General features: G+C 37.9%; 1 protein-coding gene across 2 annotated transcripts in view; it reads right to left on the bottom strand.

Annotated features, from left to right (window-relative positions):
* Positions 1–2,345: 2,345 nt before the first annotated feature.
* LOC120772762 (cartilage oligomeric matrix protein-like) overlaps positions 2,346–21,728 on the bottom strand; it is a 33,900-nt gene continuing 14,517 nt past the window's right edge. Inside the window, exons 8-16 of one of the 2 annotated variants that reach the window (XM_040101534.1) lie at positions 21,512–21,629; positions 8,289–8,410; positions 4,730–4,936; positions 4,550–4,665; positions 3,721–4,496; positions 3,563–3,660; positions 2,901–3,504; positions 2,701–2,834; positions 2,346–2,637 (exon numbers count right to left, since the gene is read on the bottom strand). In XM_040101534.1, the coding sequence (XP_039957468.1) occupies positions 2,567–2,637; positions 2,701–2,834; positions 2,901–3,504; positions 3,563–3,660; positions 3,721–4,496; positions 4,550–4,665; positions 4,730–4,936; positions 8,289–8,410; positions 21,512–21,629 (2,246 nt within the window). In that variant the 3' untranslated portion in view covers positions 2,346–2,566. Of the gene's footprint in view, positions 2,638–2,700; positions 2,835–2,900; positions 3,505–3,562; positions 3,661–3,720; positions 4,497–4,549; positions 4,666–4,729; positions 4,937–7,600; positions 7,813–8,288; positions 8,411–21,511; positions 21,630–21,728 lie in introns of those variants that run through there. The other variant, XM_040101535.1, reaches the window with a different exon arrangement.

Below are 21,728 nucleotides of genomic sequence, written 5' to 3'. Positions count from 1 at the left end.
GCGAATACCGCAGTCGATTGAACGATGAGCTGTACGAGATATACGACGACATTGACATACTTCACCGAATTAAGAAACAACGACTATAGAAATCTGTTCTTATTTTTCCAGATAGTTAATTTCAAAAGCATTACACCGATTATGTTTCTAATTTCAGTCGTGGTTCATTGTCTCTGAAATACTTTCTAGTTACGCTTAAGATCTGAGAAGAGCAGAGAGTAGCCAGAAATGAAGAATATGGTATGGCTTTTCCTTACAAAATAGTCTTCAAAGATGCTCGTCCAGACTATGACCATGAGTTGACGCCATATTTCGGATTTATTACGAACGATCAACCTTAAACATAACTCGGACAGTTTTTCGTTGTTTTTGGTCCAGTTTAAGCTCACCTGACACTATTTTGTACAGATCCTTTAAATACCCAGCTTCTGAGCTAAAATGCTCAGAATCATCAATTCAAAATTGTGACGAGCCGATGATAAGACATTTCGCTGATTGGAGTGCTCGTTTTCTAGAATTAGTTAGCTTGTGATCTGAGAAGAGAAAAATGTAGTCAGATCTAGAGAATATGCTGGACTTTTTCTCTACACGACAGTTATGCGAATTTATTCCTTCTTCAACTAAAATATAGACGCAGTTTTTGCAGATAATTCTCGATTAAACTGCGGCGTCGACAGCATATTTTGGAATTATTACGACCAACTAGCTCTAAACAATGCTCAGAGTCATCAATTCAAAGTTCAATGTTATGAGATTCATACCAAAAACATCTTTACAGTTTTTGTTTCACCCTTTTTGCACAGAGCTTTCGATATGTTCACTACCTCTGTTTGATATCATTCGAGAGTCAGCTATCTCAACCAACAGCAAACGAGGTGAAGATCGTCGAATAATGTTCCATATTTGAGTTATAGGAAAATGTCTAACTAAATGTAAATTCCTCGACTGCAAGACACGAATGGATAATAAAGAAAGTACATAGGTGTGAATTGAAAGTTTTTGTGAAATGTGCTCTAAAAGGATAGATATATGACTTTATGTTTTATAGTTATATATTTAAGCAAAGTTGTAGGTAGCTAGGTAGAGTGCCTGTCTCACGACGCATATATTCCTTTATGATACCACCGAGATTACATTTATCTGACTTTGTTGGCTCCTCTCTGAACCAAACCGTGCCCATGATGAAGTTTGACGTAAAGACTAATCTGAGCTACCTCCGAGACGTTGTCATAAAACTCTCGACCGATAGTTGCGCTTCTATAGAATAGTCTATTGGCATGTCTGCCTATTACGCAGTGGTTAGTTCTCCTACTAGAATCCTTTTATAATTATTTTTATAGTCGGCATGTCCGAGTCATATTCCGTTCATGTCTCATGTTTTGCAAATCAGAGATTGATTCCACTCAGCTATATATATAACATGTTTGTCGATTATATATCAGTAGGTAGACAGATTCATAAAATATCCCTCTTTTTCGGAGTCTAAATGTAGGGTAGTGCCTGTTATGGCTAGTTCTTCTGCTTCATAGTTCCTTGGGATGTGATGAATATATCCGGAACGAATTGGAGATTTATCGTAAAGTGGGAAGTTCGATCCACTAAGACATCAAGGAATTCTTTCACTAACTTAGACGAAACCTAAAGAGACTTGAGAGATCTCAAAGCCGCCTCGCCATCTGTATATATAAATATATTCCTTGTTGGGAGCACACTCTTTGTTAGAACAAAAATGCTTTCTTTAACTTCTGGGATCACCTCTTGACCACTACGATTGTCTGGTAGACGAAAGTTTTGGTATTTGGTTTTACAGAGAAGACTTCACGTCCCACTCGGTTATTTAGCCTACTCAAAGTATAGAATACAAGAAATTTAAATTTCTCATTAATCTCTTTTCGACGGATTCGGTAAGATAATATGGAGTAGACAAAGATATAATTGGTATCAAGTTAAAATGCTGAAACTTTTTTGACGATGGAAGACCTTGAACTACTTGATTTGCCATTCTGCAGCTGAGACCTTCGAGAATTTCATATGTTGCCATCAGTAAAACGGAACTACTTCTCGTGCTTTTACCAGAAGCTGAACCAAAAGTAGACCAGATTTATAAAATCGTTGTTTCATAATTTTACGCACGAAACATAGATATACTTGTATACTCAACAGCCTATTGACCACTGCGAATTTATACAAACTCATACTTTCAGTCACGAACTGTGGCCTAACTTGGGTTCTATTGCTCATACGGCAAAATAATTCTGACCAAAAGAAACACGTTTTCATAGAGTTTAGTGAGTAATTTACAAAAACTTTTATTAAATAATTTATTTAGTTGTGTTTTTCACTTATTATAAGAACATAGTACATATTATAACATTTTAAAAACATTCTCGGTTATGATAGTATCGCTGTTTTCTGCAAATAATATGTATTAAAGTAAGCTCGGTGCCATGACACCAATAATACTTTCAACAAAAAAGTTAATTAAGTACTACGGCAAGCAACTCCAGCGGAACCAAGCTCACCCAAACGGGGTAGCACCCAGTATAGGAATACTGCTCGGTACTACCTATCTATCCACATCCACCTTCTGCTTGAGTTGGTGCGGCAACTCGTTGTAAATGAGGGCAGGAACGCGCGCTAAAAGTACGGAATTATAGGTTAAAGTATTTCAAAACAACAGAAGAAAACTCAAATACGCACTGTTGCATTTGTAAATTAGGTCCGACCAAATGATCATCTCCTGCGAGAAACAGAAAACGCCGAGGCGTCCACCTTTCAATGTAGAGTCGTAGATATTATGCGAGTCCAAGATCAAATGTTCGCCTTCATACATCCTGTAAAATAGCGGGGGAGAATGTTAAAGGTTTCAGTTACTTAAAATACCCACACAGACACTCTACCTCAAGCGTATCAGGCCGATCGCCGGTCTATGCAACAGCGACCAGCGATATGAAGTTTTCTCTTTCCAACCAACATTCGCTGGGTCCTTCCACAGCAACTTAACTTGATCTGGCGTATCGCCTGAGTGCCAGAGACTGTTACGCAACATTGAACCAGGTCCTGTTATGCTATCGACCAACTTAATCTGTATGCCCGGCTCCGAAGACGCACGGAATGGTGTCGATTCCCAATATGTCTGTGCGGCCTTCTTCCACATAACCACATAGAACTTGCGATTGCTCTGATAACTGAATATAAAGCCCACATAATCGTCATCTGTGTCGTCGTTAACAAAGAATGTGCCCTCAAAGTCGACACCACCAAAGGCGTCGTGTCCCACCACCAAGCCGGGATCACTGTTCAGTGTTTGTACGATTTCGGAGCCATTGGCGTGTACTTCCCAATTGGGATCGCGTTGTGCATCACCTTCCGGATCGAGTATAACCGAGCGGATTGCGCGGAAGTCCGTTGAATAGATCATGGAATTATTCGGGCAGTTATCAATAAAGTTGGGTGTGCCATCCTCGTCCTCATCGTATTCGCAAATGTCGCCCTTACCGTTGTCTGTTTGGCATAATATTTAACTATAACTTGTTGAAAGCTTCGGTGTACTCATACTTACGGTTTAAGTCCGTCTGATCGGGATTTCGTACTAAGGGACAGTTGTCGCGGTGATTCGGTATGCCATCGCCATCCATGTCATCATCACATGCGTCACCTCTGTCAAAAAATGCCAGTAAAAATGAATCCTACAGACATTGCTCACCTAACCATACTCACTTGCCATCACCATCGGTGTCCAACTGATCAGAGTTACTAATAGAGTTACAATTGTCTTCACTGTCTTGCACACCATCATCGTCACCATCAATATCCGAGTCGCACGCATCACCTACCAGATCGCTGTCTCTGTCCTCCTGCGACGGATTCGGTATGGTCGGGCAGTTGTCACAAGCATCGCCTATACCGTCGTTGTCCACATCGGACTGATTCGGATTCGGTATTGTCATACAGTTATCGTACGTATTCGCTATGTTATCGTTATCCATATCCTCATCACAATCATTGCCCATACCATCATGATCCGAGTCCAATTGCTTACGATTCGGCACGAATGGACAATTGTCACACGCATCGCCCACACCATCGTGATCCGAGTCCGACTGATTATCATTGTAATCATATGGGCAATTATCCTTATCATTCTTCTCGCCATCACCATCGGCATCATCGTCACAACCATCACCAATGCCATCATTATCTGCATCTTCCTGTCCCGAGTTCGGTAAATCTGGACAATTGTCACGTCTACAACGTACATCACCACAATCTAGATCAAAGTCCGCCCAACCGTCAAGATCACGATCGCGACCGCAGACGAAACCATTGCCAGCCCAGCCGACATTGCATTTGCAGGTATACTTAAAGTTATCCGTTAGCTGGCAATAGGCATTGTGATCGCAAATAGTGCCATCAGGGCACATATCCGATGTGGGCAAGCAAACGTTCGTACCATTGGCGAAATAGCCATCAACACACTTGCATTGATATGAGCCCTGTGAATAGAAAAATTGTAGCGTTTCATCATTTAACTAGTCAACGAACTTACAATCGTATTTACGCAGACCGAGTGCGCATGACAGCGGTCCAAACCTTTTGCGCACTCATCAATATCATTGCAAGTTTGCTTACGAAAATCAGGGGCAACATATTCCAGATAAAAACCTTTAATTCATACGGAACGAATCTTACATATTTCTCTTCTAGTTATTTCGTTCAAAGCGTTTACCTCTACTGTGAATTCCATCGAAGCCGTGTGGGCAAGGCTCACAGCGAAAACCAGGATTGAGGTTTATACATTCCGTTTTCGGGTCGCAAGGATGATAAATGTCGCATTCGTTGATGTCATGACATTTCGTGCCATTCATGTGTGTACCAGGTGAGCAGGGTATACAACGGAAGTATGGCGGGAAGTCCATTTCAACGCACTCGACGCCTAAAAAGTTTCAAAATAAGTTAAGACCAATTTAAAATTTTAACAAACTAATTTCGATCGAGCAGATAATAAATATTGTGGTGACAATTTTTGTTTCAGTTTATGTAAGTGTATTATGAGTAGCTTCGTTAAGCTAATACAGCAACCATTGGCAACATTGTCTGCATATTGACAATTGTTCTTAAAAAATACTTGTTGTTTATTTATGTTACTAATGGTTCTAAGGATTAAGGATTATTTTAGACATAAATGATAACCGAACTTTTCCCGGCTAAGGTCTCATGTTCTAATCATAAGAACCTGTTTAGACCGCAACTTATTAATGCTTTAAACTCCGAGAGTTCTTTCGGGCTAAAAAGTAGATGATCTTATTTAATTTATCAAACCAAACTTTCTTCGATGAGTCTCACTGTCATGTAAGTGGTGCGATAAATAGACAAAACTGTCGCTTCTGGTGCGAAGAAAATACACAAATTATTTATGAACAACCATTGCATTCACATAACGTGACAGTTTGGTGTGGTTTTTAGTCTGGTGGAATCATCAGTCTTTACTTCTTTCGAAATAAAACTAGTGACACCGTTACTGTCAATGTAGAGCGGTATAGAATGGTGATAACCAACTTTTTATTGCCGAAATTGGCGGAATTTGAACAACGTCTTGTTCAAACAAGAAGGGCTTACGTGACACAAAGCACGTTAGGTTAGGTTAGATGGCTGATTGAGAAAGATAGCACGTGGACTGCTATATGTAGTCATTTGTGAAGCCAAAGAAAACAATAACTCCTATCTCCGAACTTTTAAATTAGCAAAACGCTTAGTAGACAATACAAATTTGCACAGTCGTTTAATTTCCATTCCCGCCAGCTCGGTGGTATATCTGAAAGTATGCGATCGCAATTGTCGTAAGTCTTGACCACCAAAACTCGGGATAGTCAAAAAGGAAGTGTTGAGTAATTTCCTTATCTTCTTTCTTACAACTCCTCCAGATGGCGTCTTGTAAGATTCCCAACCTTACTCAAGAGATGATTAGATCTCTTATTATCGATATTGGGTCAAAAGGCTTTTGCGACAGCGCATGTACCAATGGTGGTTCAGCGCTGGCCAAGCTTCTACTATTCTAGCGAGAGCAGTAGTAGGGAGCCTTACTTTGCTATCCTAACAGCTTTACACAAAGCACGTGCAACAACTGAATTATTGCGAGGAAAGTTTGAATGGTATTCAAGAAGTTATGGTCTTCAAGAAGTTATGATTTAACACTAATATACTACTTCGCGTGGTGTTATTTGAAGCCATTGGTCTTTACCAATAGACCAAACAGTCTACAAGCTTTAGAAGTCAATATTGAACGTTCTATTTATAACATATGATTTGATAAGTCCTGGAGGCCATTTGAATGACGTTATATTCACAAATAAATATGGGGTGATGTCAAGTAGAGGTACTGTTTTCAATAGTTTTTATTTGACAGATCCACACCAGCACCCAGCATCCATTATTGGATAATATTCGGCCGATTAGAACACGTCCTACATGCAGTGAAGAAAAATAGCAGCCGTAGTTGAGAGTGTACACGAAGACCTGAAGTCGCTCGATCTTCCCAAGTAACATCGCTTCGCTCTCTGGGCTCTTGAAAAGTTCCAAGAAGTTCCGACGTATTCGAGCCAAATTAAGTCATAGTCGTCGAAAATCGGACTCAACGGATGGATCAACTGATATGTAGCTACAGTCAACATTTGAAAGAGATAAGCCTCAAAAAATAAATGACAAAGAATGCTTTTTCGAATAATAATAAACATTGCCCTTTAAATATGAAGTTTCTTTGTAGTTTTCTTTAAAAAGTAGGGAATTTCGAAAAGGTTGACACCTTAAGAAACATTTGAATTTGCTTAACAGCAGAAATCATATCACACTTATTGGAAAACTCAGTATTTGTATGTACAAGTATGAAATTAAAGGTGACAATAAAATTTATCAAGATCGGTTGACTAAAGTAAGGCTCAGGCTACTAACAGAGTCACAGCTGGCGGTTAGTGGGCAGCCTATGCTAAGTAGGTTACCTGCGAATATTAATACGACCAAGAGCTGCAGAAAAATAGAGCTTGACTTAAAATGCCTCATATGCCCAATGAAAGCACCGCGAGAGAGGTGAAATGATGGCGCCTTTTAATAATCCACCGGGGTTGCACCGAGGGAGAACCTAGCCATGAGAGGAAGGCAACAAAGTGACGAGGGAACAATACAGCGATTGGCACCAAACGTGCACAGATGTTGACGAAAACCCAGGGCCAGCGCCCATCAAAATCGAGGTCCGCAAGATTCTTACTATGGTTTTCCAGTACGACTGGAGCGGATTAGTGTTAAAAGGGGTTGGTGAGGGCAGTAACATATTGCTCCCATTAACCGATTGTTCAGATATATATATTTAATAATTTAAAAAATTTTGAAAATGTAAAACTTATGACGTCTAATAAAGCCACACAGTACAACGAATCAAGACAGAAAATGGAAATATGCAGAAATTGAGAAAATGGAAACGAGTGAGCACGAATTCTTAATTAAATGCGCAACTTTTTAGAGTAAAATAGATTTTTTTATTAAACTTCACATAATTTACAATTATAAATACAATTTTAAGCAACATTAAATGTTAAAAGTTATCGATACTAATAAAAATACACAATTTCCATTTTCTGTATTAATTGGTTGTCTGCACATCTGCCTGTCTACAACAACTGCTGCTTTGCCACAATTCCAATAATATTGGCGTTTTTAGTAATTGCCACGCAATTTATGCGTGCTTTGTTGAATACTTTCGCATGTATTTCGTTTCGCGCTGATATTGTTGAACGCTTTGGATGGGCACTATAAAGTTACCTGCGTGACAACAACAAAATAAAGAAGAGAAAAAAGACATAAATTAGTGCTTAAAGTTGCAAATGGTGAGCGAAATAAACGAAAGTGACTGTGCTGCGAGACATACATACTATATGTGTATATGTGTATGTGTGAGCATAGAAGAGCCTCATATTATGTATGAGGCTCTTGCGGCCGGGTTAACCTCATAAAATACTGAGCAACTGCTAATTTTGCGAAAATAAAAAATCAATTAACACCCGTTTTATGACCGAAAAAGAACGCGCCTCGGGTGTCAAGCGCTCGGACGCTCGCACGCCGTCAACACAAATTATTACATTTTTAAAAGAATTCGCCAATATCATAAATCATCGATTGACAGACGGTCGAAGGAACGTTGAAGGAATGTGCAACAACAACAACAACCACCTCTCAAAAACATATTTGTAAGCAGTGAAAAAGCAAAAACACAACAACAAAAAATATTTGGTACTCACCCGAGGGACATGGTCCATCCACACAGGGATTATGCTTGCTGCAAGTACGTCCATCACCTTCATAGCCAATGGGACAGGCATCACACTGCGCACCATTCAATGTATCGTGACACTGTACGCCTCTGCAACAGCATAACAACAACAATAATAACAATAATAATAATAAATAATAAACAAAAGCAAAGTGTAAATAAGAATTTTGTAGCGCTGCACAAAAACAATAATAACAAAATAAAGTGGCAGCGCAGAGCACTTGATGGTTCCAAGCATATGCACACAAACAAAAACACACACACATATACATACATGTACTATATACCGCTATGTATTCACTTGCCGTGTGTTAGCACGTTTGGCAGCACAACAGTAACAATAACAACAACAACACAATAGGTATATTGGCTGGCATTATAAATGATCTTGGCAGTCGCGCGTTAGCTGCACGCCAGCGCTTATGACAGACACAATAAGCTGAAAGGTGATTTTCACATGAACTTCGCATATTTCACACACGTGTGAATGCTGGGTGGATGCACCAAAAGGCCACGAAGAATTAGAAGAAAAGGAAATTAGCTTTCATAAAGCGGGCACAATGTAAGCGGCAGCGTACTTGCGGTGGTAGAGGGGCGCCAAAGAAGAGTAATGTTAAGAAATAGTAAATAGTTGGTATAAGCTAGGCAGCTTATATGAGGTGAACTCATAAATGTTTGTGCAAATATATTGCAGTTTTGAGCTCGATGTTACCAACTCGATAGACTTTTTTTCTTAGAAAATATAATTTTTTGATATTTATTATTTTAAAATAACATTTTTAAGCTGATTAGCTTCGATAATTCTTTCGTTCAAACAGTTTATTGCTATAGAGTTGCCAACTTTTCATTATATTAAAAGAACTCTACCAGTTCCATAAAATCTTTTGATAACATAACCTAGTATTACAAAACATAAAATAAGATTTCAATCTTTGTTTAACATATCGTTTTGGCCAAATCTGGGATGTTCGACCTGGATAGACTCTACCTTTACAAAGTAGCCTATGTCAATATTAAATATCACAAACAATCCCTAAAAAATCTTTAAATTGGTAAAATCTTCTGTATATGCATTCTCAACCAGTTTCTTATTATAGAGTTGCCACGTTTTCGGGCTTCTCTTTCAAAATTCGGCCAGATGGAAACTCTACCATTTTCACAAGGCCCTTTAACTCATACAATACATACATATATTTGATACATACTACAGTTTGAATTTGGTAATAATTTAAGTTCCAAACATAATGTTAAACAAAAATCTGGTATAAAAGTATTGAAAGTCTGGTATAATTTTTTGATATAAACTTGGTACATACTAAAGTTTGAATTTAGCGATAATTATGTTAATATTTCTCTAATAGAATAAAATCTGGTAAAATAGTATTGAAAGTCAGGTATAAATTTTATGTATACACGTGGTATAAATTGTGTAAATAAAAATAAAATTATAGCAAAATTTCAGTACATATAAATAAATTGTTCACCGTTCCCTTTTGATAAAAATGTTTGTCACTAATTTCCAAAAATTTATTACATTTGGTATAAAATTGCTTTATAATTTCTTGCGAGCCTGGTATACATTTTGAGTCTAATTTTTTGCTATCAATTTAAAGGATATAAATATATTTGTAAAAATATATCTGTTGTACAATTTTTATACCAAATTTTTTACACCAGCAGCATGTGTAAATTTTGTTAAAATACGCCCCTAAATTTTTTGGTATGAACCACCATGTTTTTGGTATAAACTTTAAAGCATATTGGTGGAAATATAACTGGCATAAACTGGTATTTTGTAAGCATTTCCCTATAGTACGAAATTACTTTTGGCTTAAATATGCAAAAATTATTTGGAATAAGCGTTTTGTTATACATCTTTGGAATATATTGGTAAAAATAAATCTGGTATAAAGTTTTTTTAATACTGGTATAACTTTTGTAAAAGTTTATTTGAACAACGCTAATAACTTTTGTCTTAAATTAATTAAATTAATTACGTATAAACTTTTCGCATAAATTTATTATTTTTTCTTCAATTTAAGTATAAATTTACCGCAATTATTGCATCCTTCGGCCTATGTCTGGTATAAATATTTGTATAATGGTGATATAAATTTTGAGAACGTTTAGTTAAAGTATAATAATACTTTTTGCCATACATTTGTCAAAAATTATTTGGTATAAACTTTTGACATAAGTTTGGTATAATTTGTTCTTCAATTTAGGTGCAAGTTTACTGCTGTGTATAACACGCATGTGCGATAATTCTTTAAGGGTGCATGCCTACATCTGGTATAAATTTTTTTTACTAATGGTATAAATTTTGTAAATGATTAGTTACAGTTTTACAATGCTCTTAGGCATACATTTGCGAAATAAATAAACTACTACGTTTTCGGTTAAATATTTTCGAAGATATTGGTAAAAATATATTTGGTATAAATTTTTAAATACTAGAATACATTTTTTTTTAATTTAGTTGAAGTCTGATAATGCTTTTTGACATATGTACATTTGTGAAAATTATAAACCATCACCTTTTTGGTAAATTTTCTTTAAATATATTGGTTAAAATAAAACTGGTATAAATTATTTTAATATTGGTACACATTTGTTTTTAAATTTACTTGAAGGCAGCTGTTACTTTTTGGTATAAATTAAAAAAAAAATATTTGGTTTAAATTTTTGGCATAAATTTGGTGTAAATTTTTTCTCCAATTTTTTTACAAATTTACCGCAGTGTTTAACATATATGTATGTATGTGCGAAATTTATGGCATCCTTCAGCTCAGCGCAGATAATTGGAATTTCATTAATGGCAATGTGTAAATCGTGTTTATTAAAAATGCAAGTGGGCTGTGTGTAACCAATAAGCCTCAGGCGCAGCGAAAAGATACAAAGATGTAGCGAGGAGGACTACTTTGGCTAAAGCTAAACAAAGGATTTCATACAATAGCGAAATAAAATAACGAAAGACTATAGAAAAAGTGATTATTATTATATGAAAATAACCGAATGCATATATATGCATATATCAAAATAGCGCGTGGGTTGAAGGCGTTAGCGCTAAGCGCTTTTGATACGCCGCAAAGAATAGCCCCAAAAAGAAGAAAGAAACATGTGTGGCAACGTGGGAAACTGTGCGCGCAGTCCAAATAAATTATGATCAGCCTGAAGAGTAATTGGGAAGACACTAATGATTTTGAACTGTTGACCTTGAAAAGATTTCAAATAGCCTTCGATGAAAAAGATTGATACGAAATTCGATGGAGAAGATAACAAATTAAAGAAAGAACAAAGTAAGCACATTGCCATAGAATTCTATGCCCTTTCTCCTAAAAAAAAAGGTTAATCAAGCGATATTGAAAACTTTGCCAAGAAATAATTACCCAAAATACATACATACATATATCAATTTTTTATATGAGGGCGTCCAATTTAGCGCTGCTTTGGTCTTCTTGTGACGCAGTCTAGTTGAGTTAGCTGTGAATTTAAGCCTGCAAGTCAATTTGATGATAAAACAAGCCACAAATCAACAACACTAACCCCCGTTGATATAAAAATCATAACTTCCAATCAGCGCTAGTGCTCCTCTGAGGTAAAAATTCCCATAAAACTGTTAACAATTTTTACTCCAACTTATATCGTCTATATAGCTGTAAAAATGTACTGGTTTTAATTGAGCAATTAACCGTGTTGTTGGAATATACTTGAATATCTACATATGTTTACAATAATGCTTGTGCTGAGTTTATAAAAAAGCGCTTTTACATGCATCAAGCGCCAGCCGTTGAAGTCCCGTGTTTTCACTGATGCATATCACAATATGATCTGTTGGTAAACAAGTTCACCTACACAATTTTGTTGCGCATATGAAATGTCTGCAATGCGCTGGAAGCATACAGGCAAGCTGACATAAAAACTTTCATATATATGTGCATACACATATGCATACTATCTAGATGTTAACGGAAAAGGGAGTGAGCAGTGGCGTTTAAGCTTCGGCATAAGACAAGTCTCAAGACGTTAGATGAGGGAGAGAGGAAAAAAGAAGTAGTTGACTTTACCGGAGTTAAAGTGAGATGAGTGAGAGAGAGAGAGAGAGTAATATAATATCTACTTTCTTGGTTGTTAGACATGAGAAGAGGGGGCTACTGCAGTCGGATTGCTTGTTATTTGCGTAGAACCTGGACTAAGGCTTCAAATAGCTCCATTTTAAGCCGAAAAAGTCCACATGGTGATGCCATGTACAAACTCAGCACAGTCTGTTAACAGTTGAACCCGAAATTTCTATTAATACTGGCTCGTTTCTTGTTAGGACTCGGTTTTCTAATACATTTTAGGCGATAATCTTCTAGGTTTAAGAATTTAAAGAATACAAGGCACGACCAATGTCCTGATGGCTTATCTACACATTGTTCTAACATCATTATGATCACGGCCATTAAAAAATATGTATTTATTTTCTCTGCTTGATGATAGAAAAGAGTTAAGAAAGAAAAAAGGAAGTAAGACCTTGATACATTTATGACTAATGTATATATGTTAAAGCTCTTCTTCTATTTTATTGGCGTAGACACCACTTACGCGGTTATAGCCGAGTTTACAACCGCGGCCCAGTCATTCTTCCTTTTCGCTGCTTAGCGCCAATTGAAGATTCCAAGTCCTTCTGCAACTGATCTTACCAACGGAGTGGAGGTCTTCCTCTGCCTATCCCTGCGGGTACTGCGACGAATACCCTCAGAGAGGGAGTGCTTTCATGCATACGGACGTCATGACCTAGCCAGTATAGCCGCGTCATTTAATTCGCTGAACTATGTCAATGTCGTCGTATATCTCGAAGCTCATAGTTCCAATGACTGCAGTATTCGCCGTTTCCAATGTTCAAAGGACCATAAATCTTCCGCAGAGCCTTTCTCTCGAAAACTCGTCACGTCGACTCATCAGATGTTGTCATAGTCCATACCTCTATATCCCTCTATGAGTGATTTATAGAGTTTGGTTTTTGTTCGGGTCCTTCCTCATGGACTGGGTTAAGTTAGGTAAATAAGCTGATTTCTCATAAGGCTACGAATAAACTCACTTGGGGAGCTAGTAACGCCTGTCCATTGTGGTGCCCAGAACTACAAAATATGGTTTAAAAAGACCATCGCATAGCGACAGTGATCTTCCCACAAATTTATCGAGGCAGGCAATATCAATTCCAGCCAATTCGACGGGTTCCTAATAAGAATAGAAACCAAAATACTCGAACCTTAGTCTGGCAGAAGCTAAATAGTGTAGGATCTAATCTTTTTAAATAATCTTCTCTTTTTTTCATGAATAAGTCCATTGCTTTCGATTGGTTTCTGCTGTTCAGGTGCGATAACTGTATAGATGTCCTTGATAAGATATAAATCCGGGTTCGCTCCGGTTATGTCCCAAATTGTCAAAGCTCTATGAAAGAAGGCGATATGAAATGGTATATACACTTTCTTTTCACCTTCGTTCAGCTTTCGCCAGACTGAGCTTGAAACATATCGGTAGACACACTTTCAGCGAACCAGACGAGGTTGCTGGGATTGTGGTTCGTCGATCAATAAGAGTCGGTGATCTATATCTATGAGCTTTGGAATCACTAAGGCCCAGAGTTTGAGCAATAAAATTGCAACGTTGTCGGTCTTAAGTTTGTAAATAGGAGCATTAATTGCTTCAAGCTATGAAACTTAAGAAACCAATCACAGTTGTCCCTAGTAAATCTCTATATATACGTTTCTATTTGCTGCACCCTGTACTACTATTGTTTCGAATATCCTAGTGCTGAATTTCGTTGTCCATCATTTAACGATCGGTTCCAGTACATCAGCTTATAGCCTCCCCTTAACTGTTTGGAACTACTAGTCGTGCCTCGGAAATGCTAAATAAACTCAAGCAGCCGGCAAATACGAATTTTACACACTACACAACTTAGCATTAGTGACCGCTACGGTATTTTGGAAGCTTGAGACATCGACCCAAAGTATAAACACCTACGCAATGCCACAGGCGATAAATGTACAATAGCACGAACAACCAAACAAATGACGAAATGACTGAGGTAATTGCACCGAGATGCACCGATATGTATGCACGGATGGTTGCGCCCATGCCGAAGTGAATTGTGCATGCGATATGTACCACGAGCCAACAAATAGGCAAACACACTTGGTTAAGTAGGAAGGTGTGTAGTATGTGGACGGCTGTGTGACGCGGCGTGGTCAGCATGCGGACGGACACCACGAGAGGTAGAGCGACAGCGCAGAGTCATTCAGCCACTTAACACATTTGGCCACTTAGGAGGACCATTTGCAGTCATGGGTCGACTTGAGAGCACGCTGCAGAGGTGACGGTGTACAAGTGGCAAATTGAAGAAGTTAAATCGCCGAAAAAAGTGTGTATTGCACTTAATGCCTTAAGATCAATTGGATGGGGTTAATTTTGTTTCGTTTCGTTGTTAAATTACATTGTAAGAAAATTTCGATGTGAGATTTAATAGCGTTGGTCAGTATTCGGCGCCTTTCCAAGTTCCGTAAGTTTATTTTTACATTTTTAGTCAAGTAAACATCGGTTGGCATATTAAATTCCTTTTTTACTAGATATTTCTTTGATCTGAAAGTTCTTTTCAAGAATCGATAGTACTGTTGAAATGACAACGCGTTTTCTTATCAAGAACGTCTCGTGAAAGTAAGATCCCATTGAGCTCAGCTTGATATGGATCCACGGTTATTTTCACCAAAATTTAGGAAAGGAGGAAAAGTTTCACTAGCTTTCACATTTTATTCGAAGGGAATCATGGCGAGATATTCAGTCTGACATCTGCTTCAGCCTTTTACCAGCAATGTCTATAAAGCAGCTTAAGAACCTCTACAAGTTACCTATTGATTGAAGAAAACAATGTCCTCGACATTAAGTTGCGGGCAAACTCATTGCTGTTGTGGAATTCATTGACAGAAGGTCTGAAAATCATCAAAATATCCAAATAACCATGAGTTCCAGTCAATCAAGATGAGCTATATTGTATCAGTTCTCTTAAACAAAACTTATGGAATCAGTCTTGGAACAAAACCTGTGCAGGGGTTCAAACGTAGATAATTTACACATGAAAGTTCCAAGTGTTACCAGATCCCTTTCCACCTGTTTTTTCCAACGGAGTGGACGTCTCTCTCTGCTTCCACCGCCGGATACTGCGTCGAATACTTTCAGAGCTTTTTCGTGATTTTATTCATTCGGACGACATGACCTAGCCAAAATAGCCGCCGTCTTTTAATCGTTTCTTTGTACATCCTGGAGAAAGCAGAACTAATGAACGATTCCATTGTGTAAATATCCGATCTTTTGATAAAAAGTAAGGAACCTAGCAAAAATCATATCTTAAGTATGAATATCAAAGAGAAAGAGAGAACGTCTGAGTTTACAGTTAGAGGTCATAGAAGTTGCGAAAATTAATAAAATACCAGTTATGTTAGTTGGGTGATTACATACAGAGACAGCATTGTCTTGCAGAATATCTTAGAACCGCAAGCTAGTAGTTTGAGGTCTTTGAAAAGATAGTTCGACCTTTCCGAAGCTGTTATCTGAAACTCTGAGACACGAAAACTACCTGGTAACATAAACGATTGTGAACAACGAGCTCTACGAAGCTACTTTTGTATGGTTTTAGCTCGTTCGATTGGATCCAAATGGTTCGATCTTGAAGTACTTAGTTGTCTTAAAAAGAAAGTTCCAAATCGCTTTCGGAAAGTGGAGAAAAACTTAGTTTTGCTAAGAGTTTCGTAAACGTAGTAATTTACGAAGCAGCTTGATGGTTTGAGTAGAAATAATTGTGATCCGTTGTGACAAAATAACGGACTTTACAAGATATAGCGTCTTTCTTAGTTACAAATCCATTTGACTTGTAATCAATAAGTAGCTACTATTTGCATTGACAAAGTAGAATTCGCAGTAGTAGAGATGTCACTGGAAAATTATACTCTCTGGCACTACAGACGCTGCTTCTTTGTTGCAGTAATCCGCCGTTACGTTTTCCTTGGACCGCAAACTAAGCGCAAATCAGCTGGTTTACTTTTCTAATTTTACGACGCTGTGGCATGAAAATTAGAGGGCGTATATTTTGTACAGTTAGTTGCAAGATTTATATGCCTCATACGTTTACTACGGTACTAAGTAACCGGATTGGCTGCTCTCAGTCGTCCGTACCGTATTTACGCATAAATTACGATGAACGCAATAAAAGTCAACAAATTCATAGGCACTCCAGCAGACAGACAGTCAGTCAGTGGTACTTTAAGTGTGGCATACCTTCTACGGCGCGTCATTTTTGTTATTGTTATGGCTTTGCTTCGCTTGCTTTTTTGGTGGAGTCTGCAGCGTGCGGTAATGTGAAACCACAATTGAAGGCGTGGCGCGAGAAAAAATTTCATCAATTCAAAGTAGTCGCATTTGAGGCGACACAAGGAACATAAGTCAGCGGCAGCGTACTAAAGAAGCCACCACAAGAAGTGTGTATAGTTGGTTTGTGGTTAGAAAGTAGTTAGCCTATCAGTTGAGCAGGTAGATCGCGTTGAAGACTAAGGGTGGGCGCATAGTGCAGCGGTACGCAACTTAGTTTTTGAGTTATTGATCTGAAATTTTGCGTAAGTATTTTTCTTTTCAAAAAGCTAATTATTTGTCGGAGTCTCCGATATCGTTCTACTATAGCATATAGCTGTCATACAAACTGAACGATCAAAATTGAGTTCTTATATAGAAAGCTTTTTTATTTGACGAGCTATCTTCACAAAATTTTGGATGGATTATTTTCCAAAGTAATGGTATAATATCCTAACAAATCGTTCAGAGCGAACCACTATAGCATATAGCTGCCATACAAACTGTATGAACAAAATCAAGTTCTCGTGTGGAGAACTTTTTTATTTGACGAGATATCTTCACAAAATTTGGCACAAATTATTTTCGAAAGTAACGGTATAATATATTGACAAATTGTTCAGATCGAACCACTATAGCATATAGCTGCCATACAAACTGTATGAACAAAATCAAGTTCTGGTATGGAAAACTTTTTTATTTGAAAAGATATCTTTACAAAATTTGGCATGAATTATTGTCCAAAGTAACGGTACAATACCCTAACAAATCATTTAAATCGGAGTACTATAGCATATAGCTGCCATACAATCTGGTCGAGCAAAATCAATTTTTTGTACGATTTTTTTTTTATTTGTGAAGGGTATTATAGCTTCGGTGCAACCAGAGTTAACGGTTTTTTCTTATTTTGATTTTTCTTTGCGCGCTGCTCCACTGTGTGCCTAGCCTAAGCGTGTCGCGGCTTATATATGCGTTTGTTTGTACATAAATTTCAAGTTGCGTGTTATCAGTTGGCTGCAGCCAACAGACAGTGTTGGTACTTAATGAAGATGCAACCAATTGATATCAGAAAGCAACAACAACAACAGCAACATAAACAGGTAAGCGCCGAGTTGTTGCGCTCTAATAAAAGCGAGCTTGCTTGCGAGGCGCAGTGAAGTCAACAGCTTGTAGGTGTGCAGGTGTGCGCTACATGTGAGTGTGTGTGTGTATGCTTAGGCGGATCGCGGCGACTGCAAGTATGCGCTGTTAACGCTTGTGCGGCAATCATTTCGTATCGTTAACCCAACCTCAATTGATTTGCATAAAATCTTGGCCACCAACAAATTGTTAGCGCACAGACACACATACGCCACTTTAATGCACTTGTTGCCGAGTGTTGTTATTGTTGTTGCCGGCAGCGCACTATTGGCCCAACAGCGTCGTAAATGTCAACAAGCATTAACGGTGATATGTGACCGGACGCCAGGCAGCAACGCCAACGAGGCGCTGATAATTTCTTTTGTGTTTTAAATACATTAACAAAAAACAAAAACAAAAAAAAACAACAACAATGAAGCGAAATATATATTAAAAGCTTTTGGGCGTCGCACAGCCTCGATTGCCGCCGTAAATCAATGAAATGAGGCGCGTGGAAGCGGAAAACAATACAAAACGAAACCAAAAACAATGCCAATAACAACAACACCAACCATTTTATCTCATCGCCTAAGTGTGGCACTAATAAAATGTTGCAACTTATGTGGCAAGTGCATGCAATATGCAAATCTGCCATATCTTCACGCCCGCCGCACACTACATACCCTCCACACCCTCCTCACATCCCGCACATTGATTGCTCAATTCATTGCCATGAAATACGCAGGCGCAAAACTGATAAAAACGCCATATCTTCCCAGCTTTATTGTTGTTGCTGTTGCGCTGCTGACCGCTTGTTGTTCCGTAGCCTGCGGACATCAAAAACACCTTCCACCGGCAAGTAAATTAATTTCACAGCAATTTACAACCTGCTTACAGCGTCGTTCAACAATCAACACTCTCGCGGCTTATCGATCCTTTTTATTAGGGATGCATTAAGCTGGTAGCTACGATCTCGCATAAAAGGCATACAATGCATAAGTGCATATATGCCTCCACGACACATTCATTCATACACATACGCCATATGCATTTGCGCGCATCTGCTTTTGTAATCACATCAAAAAGTGGATTCAAGGCTCTGCGCTGTTGCGTGATTCATACGCAAGTTGGCGATAAAAAGGTGTGCGCTCATAAAGTTGTGCAGACAATTTAAACTGGTTTCGGTTAGCATCTGAACTGGGATAATCCGCTGGTATGTAAATGGCAGGGCAAAAGAATTTGCCTTGGCAATTCGCTGTCGTTAAGTGAGGTGATCGTAGCTGAGGCAAAAAATCTCCTTTTATTGTTTTATGGTATGTGAGAAATCGATTGTGTCCAAGCTAAATGTTGTAGTGATCGAATTTTGTAAATTTTTTGGGTGGTTCATCTTAACCTCATTAAAATAAGGAAAAATATGACAAAATTGCCAGCTCTTGACTGCTGAACTATAGCAGTTATACCACAATATTTAATAACTGAAAAATCGGTTTCAGGGAAGCTACAATATACAATGTAATACTTGTCCGGTATTCATAGTTTTTGCTATACACTTTCATATTAATTAAAGAATAATTATAGCAAAAATTCAAATCTTTAACTGCTCAATAATAGAAATTACTCAGCATTATTTGATATTTGAACAATTGTGTGCAGGTGAGCCATATCTTGAAATTTTCCAACCCGGATGATTTTTTATATCCAACTTTATAAACTTTTAATATGTTTTACATTGCTGTTGCTTATTAATTATATAAAAAATATGTGTCTAAAGCTCAGCATATGAACAGGAAGTAAGACGGTTCTTGCTTTTAAATGAGTCCAAAACTGATTTCACGTTTCGTCAAAACTGATTTTTAAGTGTAGACAGCCATATACAATTTAAAAGTGGTCTGAACATAGCAAGAGCTGAACTAGACCGAAGTTGCTTAGTCAAAGGAAGGCAAGAGCTTGTTCAAACGTCAATTTATGCCGGCACTATTAACCCATTTACGTTTTCTGAGGTCTGATCTAGTGTTAAAGAACTCAAAAAGCTCCTTGTAAACTAAGCGAAACTTTCGAACTGACCAACTGACCAACTGAACCATTTGTCCGTTATAAACTTATTCTTAATTTTCGGAGTTGAAAGAATACTACCGTTACAGTCTCGAAATAATTTTTGGGATGCCCTTCAGCCTCTCCAGCAACTTTTGTTTTGTCTCTTCACTCGAGCATTTGTTGGAACAACGATTTCAGTTTTGAAAATAAGAAAAAACACAAGGTTGATCGATGGTATTCATTCCGCTTTTGGCTTTAAATTCGGTCACAATCGTGGTTGGATGCGATGCTGCATTATCATCCTGTAAAATCCATTAATTGCTTTGCCACAATTCCGGCCTTTTTTGACGGATGTTCTCACGTATACGCCTCATTACAGCTAAATAGAGCTCATTATTGATTGCCTGCGTCTTCGTTACAATTTCATGATGTACCAAACCACGAATATCGAAAACAATAATGAGCATGACCTTAATTTTGAACAAATTTGCGCGGTTTGTTTTTTGTTCTGGCTCGTTTTTTTCCTCCATTCAGATGATTGTTGACTTGTTTGCATGTTAAAGTCATAAACCCATGACTGATCGGCAGTCATAATGATCTCCATGAATGTGGGATCGGAGTTCGTACTACCAAGCATATCCAAAGAGGACTATTTACTGTCCTTTTTTTCGAAAAAATTCTGCTTTTTCGGGACGAGTCGAACAATAACGCGAGGGTATGAACCACAATATCCACAAAAATCATTCGAACAGACTCGCGAGAGATGTCGAGCTCTCTTGCCATCTTTCTAACATTTGCCTGACGATTTTCGAAGTACCATATCCTTAACTTTTTTAATATTGTCCTCAGTTGAAGAGGTCGAAGTTTGTTCAGAACGAGGCATGTCTTCAACGATATCTCGACCGTCTTTGAAAGCTTTGTACCTCGCGTAGGCTTGTGTTTTTGAATCACCGTAAGCCTTTTCCAACATTCGCAGTGATTCCGAGTACGAAATTCGGTAAGGAATATAAATTTTTGAGACAAATTCTTTGTTCGCTATTTCTATCCATTGCTGAATAATAATAAAGGACAGCCCGGTCAACTTAAAAAAATTACATTATTTTGAAATATCATGTACCCGGGGAATTTCGGGCTACTTTTTTGCCACAATTATAAAAAAACTCTGTGGGGACTCATGGGGTTTGTGATACTGAGAATGATGCTCTAAGCACAGTTTTAAAGAGAATTCAATAAAGAATGAATCGTTAAATCCTCAAAGATGCTTGCTATTTACATATCAAGCTACAACAGATGTTCTGTTAGATATAGAAATTTTCCTCAAACTTACAATTAGAACAAATGCAACCTAAAAGCTCACTGAAATCCAAAAATATTGCGGAAGTGCGAAAATACAGCACTATATACATCCCTCCACAATGGAGAAGCTTATTGATGTTATAAAAACCTATCGCTAATTGAACGCATTTAAATTCGCCACGAAAAGGTGCGAATGAATTGCGCATGCGCACATCAAAATATTTGCGTTTGCGTCGTAAAACGAAATCAAGCAAATTTTAACTGTTGAATGCATGTAAATAAGTATGTATGTAGTTGTAATAGAAATGGTGCAATAAAAATAGCTCGTAAAAATGCGAGCACTCTGGTGACACTTACACATAACAGGGCCGCTCCGCGCACGTAACGCCTGGCTTACAGATCTTGCCGTCACCAACCATGCCGGCCGGACAGCGGCCGCACCTCAGGCCCGCCATTGTCTCAAAGCAGTCAACACCTGCAACAAAAGCGGATAAGAAGAAAGCAAACAAAAAAATATATAGTAACAATAAATAAAGCGAGAGCGAACAATAAAGGAGAAAACCGAGTGACAATA

The sequence above is a fragment of the Bactrocera tryoni genome, chromosome 3 (assembly GCF_016617805.1).
Source record: "Bactrocera tryoni isolate S06 chromosome 3, CSIRO_BtryS06_freeze2, whole genome shotgun sequence".
Lineage (NCBI taxonomy): Eukaryota > Metazoa > Arthropoda > Insecta > Diptera > Tephritidae > Bactrocera > Bactrocera tryoni.
This window is presented reverse-complemented; position numbering and strand designations above follow the sequence as displayed.